We start from the raw sequence: 3,602 nt of genomic DNA, 5'->3' as shown, positions 1-3,602 counted from the left end.
GACATAGGTTGCTAAGCCTTATCAACTTTTGCACATGGATGATATGAAAGGAAATATTTTTTTTTTTAGGTTTTATATATACAGTTGAATAATCATAAAAATCATAAATTACTATATCAATACCATAGAATTCCACTATAAATTATCAAGCTTCGTAACTAAGACGTATTTTAGTCTAAAAAAATATGAAATTTCGAGCAGATTAAAGACAAAACCTACCTCCTTGAAATCTTGTTTTGCAAGAAAGAGATGGCATCCAAACACATTAAAATGTCTGAGAAAGCCACTAGGGGAACATTTTGAGCTTTCGATTGGTTATTCATGTCATATATAGAAGTGTATATAAGGGAGTGTTTCCAAAAATGGAAAGAAGTGGGCATGGTGCCAATGTGTTTGATCTATTACATGAGTGATATCTTAGCAAATTAAAAAGATAAGAGGCTCTTATTTTATATTCCATCTTGTCAATATTGATAATTTGAGTTCCTAATTTGTACAAAACTATAGACCTAGTATTTTGACATCACAAACATCTAATTAGAACCAGTGCTGCATTATCATACCATGTAACACACAAAAATCGATGTTTAATTGTGTTTTTTTAATATTTACTTTTAAATTACGAAATTGAGTAAGGTATAATACTAAAATTTGAATTATAACCAACAGTTTGATACCAAACTTATTGACATAAATTCATGAAATAGTATTTTAGTAAAATTTTTAATGCAAGTAAACAAACACGATGACATGTCATTTCACTTGTGACTCATCTGGAAAGGTTTAAAGTCTACAGAAGATTTTTCTGGTTGTTCCATCCTCATTTTTTCATTCAAGCCTTGGAATGATTGAAAAGTTAGGAAACATGAAAAAATTAAAAAAGATTTTTCACTCGCAGACAATCAACTTTTATCATCTCAGCAAGCAATAACGTCTGTGCCAAAAAACCATGAAATAATAGATAGTAACTCTCCCACATAACATCAGAATATTTAAAACAGTAGTAAGTATAAGTCATTCAAGTAAAAGAAGCTGCAAATCAGAAAACCATATCTTGAGTTTTGATGTTCTTCAAGAAGCTTAGTTTGTACAGTTGATTTATATAATTTGAATGGTTATAGTAAATGATAAGGTTTTAACTGTCAGTGATTAACATCATAGACAGAATGTGTGTGTGTGTGTCTGCACTCCACTAGACAAAATCAGTTTTGTTAACGTTACAAAACAAAATTTTATTTATATGCCATTCCTACAAAATATCTATAAAAAAAAACTGATGTCTCCTCACTAATCATGATTTATAACTATCAATTTAATGATAAAATCAATATATTTGAATGGTTTGTTGCTTTGTTTTGATCAAAAGTAGGTTTACACAGTTTAAAAATGAAACTCTACCAGCAAGTAAGTGGGTAAAAGAAGAGCTGGATGTCTTGTCAGATTTGTTTTTTTTTCTTGTTGTTTTAGGATTTTTTTGACATCTATGTCTATTCATCTTGTTCCATTTTCCAATGTAGGTAGATGAAGAAAAAGACAATGAGATATCAGGAAGAAATGACAAACATGTGGAACTTTATCCTAATAGTGCCAGTTTTGATTCACACTTGAAATATTCTCCACAAAGCTCTATGAACTATGCCAAAAGTGATCCTGTTAATCAGCTAGAAGATGTGGAGTTAAAAACTCATAACCTGAGTAGTGATTTAGAAAACAGTAAAAAGAAAGATATTTCACATGAGGCAGTGATGAAAGAAGCACTTGATTATCATGTGTGTGAAAGATTTTCAGAATCGTCTAAGACAGCCGTTTCAGCAGAAAATAACCTTCAGTTAGATGGTGACATTGAAAAAACTTGTAACAAAGCGACTAGTAAGATTGTTAGAGCCAAATTAAAAGAAGGTGCTGAAAATTTTATGATAACTAATGATTCACAATTAGCCAGTGAAACTGCATCAAGATTGAATAGTAATATTGGTTTAGCATCAAAAAGGTGCAAGAAAAACCAATCAACCTCAGTAAAAGGCAGGAATCGAATAGCAAGGAAACGGTCACAAAATTGTGATTGGTTTTATAGTGAACTTCATAGTTCTGATTCAGATAAAGAAACTTCTGTTGGAAAAAGTAAAATTCAGCCAAGGGGAAAGCTTTCTCTTAAAAGAAAGAGATGAAAAAAGAACTGGATTAAAAAATGAACAATGGTGAAGACAAATTTTACTCTAGGCTGAATTTTTTTATGCCTATCTTTAACAGCAGGTAATTGATATAAGCTGGTCACGATGAGATTAAAATATATGTTTATGTATAACACACATTTATATATTTTTGTTTTAAATATCTGTAACATTCTGAAAATATTTTTGCATACCACATAAACTTTTACTAGAAGGAAAATAGGCATTGTAGGGTATCCTCTGTGTATGATATTGTTTGGTGTGCTACAGTACAAGTGAATTAGCGTGGCATGGGCTATTTGTTCAGTTTCACATGTAGGTTTTTCCAGTGGATTTTTTCTAAAGTATTTGAGTGATGGTTATTTTCTTCATGACTTTTCTGTAAAAATGTTTGTTTCTAAGAAGCTTATTGCGAATTAAACAGTACTGCAACATATACAAAGACATTTTTCATGCATATGGTGAACATTTTCTCAATGATGTTTATTGCTAGGCAGCAGTAGTCAAATTGCACGGGAGTGCTTGGTGGACAGCCCTGCCCACCGCCACTACGGCACTGACTACTAAATATCAGTAGCCTATTGTCAACACTGTTAAGCCTAATGTTTGATAATAAACTAAATTAGTTTTTATCATTACTTTATGTTCACACTGAAGTAATTAAGCTCATCTTTCATTTTATACAAGTGTCAAATAAATACTGGTCTCTACTTTATTTGATGTTTACATAATACTAATAATACAAAGTATTTTACTAATAATAATTTATCCTGATTTATAATCTACCTATAACTTATAAGCTGAAATTAAATAACATATAAAATCAAGTATACAAGTTACTCCTTAACCCTATAGCCACGGGCATCCTTTACTGCGCATGATACAAGAGCTTTGATGTTACCTCCCTCTTTACAAATATTCCCTTAAATGAAACCATTAACATATGCATATCTGAGCTTTCGCGTAATAACATTCCTCTAAATGGCTTTTCTGAAAATCAAATTAAGACCATGCTGGATCTTACCACTAAAAATTCACATTTCCTGTTCAATGACACCTTGCATGAACAAATAGATGGCGTTGCGATGGGCTCTCCACTAGGTCCAACTTTAGCCAATGCATTTCTCTCTCATTACGAACAGAAATGGCTTGACACCTGTCCAGTTAACTTTTAGGCCTGTTCTATACAGAAGGTATGTGGATGATACTTTTATTCTTTTTAATAAAAGTGATCAATGCTCAAAATTTTTAGAATACCTTAACTCACAACATCCTGCCATTAAATTTACATGTGACGTTGAAAATTATAATTTACCTTTTTTTAGACATGCTCATTAACCGTAATGCTAATGGATTTTCCACATCAATTTACCGAAAAAAGACGTCCACTGGTCTCCTTACACACTTTAATAGCTTTATCCCATTTACGTA

At 31.5% G+C, this 3,602-nt stretch overlaps 1 protein-coding gene and 1 long non-coding RNA gene across 3 annotated transcripts in view; both read left to right on the top strand.

Annotated features, from left to right (window-relative positions):
- LOC106465236 overlaps nucleotides 1-3,199 on the top strand; it is a 56,772-nt gene extending 53,573 nt beyond the window's left edge. Inside the window, exon 7 of one of the 2 annotated variants that reach the window (XM_013925444.2) lies at nucleotides 1,518-3,199. In XM_013925444.2, the coding sequence (XP_013780898.1) occupies nucleotides 1,518-2,168 (651 nt within the window). In that variant the 3' untranslated portion in view covers nucleotides 2,169-3,199. The remainder of the gene's footprint in view (nucleotides 1-1,517) is intronic. The other variant, XM_022393108.1, reaches the window with a different exon arrangement.
- Nucleotides 3,200-3,461: 262 nt separating this feature from the next.
- LOC111087210 overlaps nucleotides 3,462-3,602 on the top strand; it is a 2,873-nt gene continuing 2,732 nt past the window's right edge. The window contains exon 1 of the long non-coding RNA XR_002611925.1: nucleotides 3,462-3,599. This is a non-coding gene — a long non-coding RNA (uncharacterized LOC111087210). The remainder of the gene's footprint in view (nucleotides 3,600-3,602) is intronic.

The sequence above is a fragment of the Limulus polyphemus genome, unplaced genomic scaffold (assembly GCF_000517525.1).
Source record: "Limulus polyphemus unplaced genomic scaffold, Limulus_polyphemus-2.1.2 Scaffold1879, whole genome shotgun sequence".
Taxonomy (NCBI): domain Eukaryota; kingdom Metazoa; phylum Arthropoda; class Merostomata; order Xiphosura; family Limulidae; genus Limulus; species Limulus polyphemus.
The sequence above is the reverse complement of the archived record's forward strand: the minus strand, read 5'-3'. Positions and strand labels throughout refer to the sequence as shown.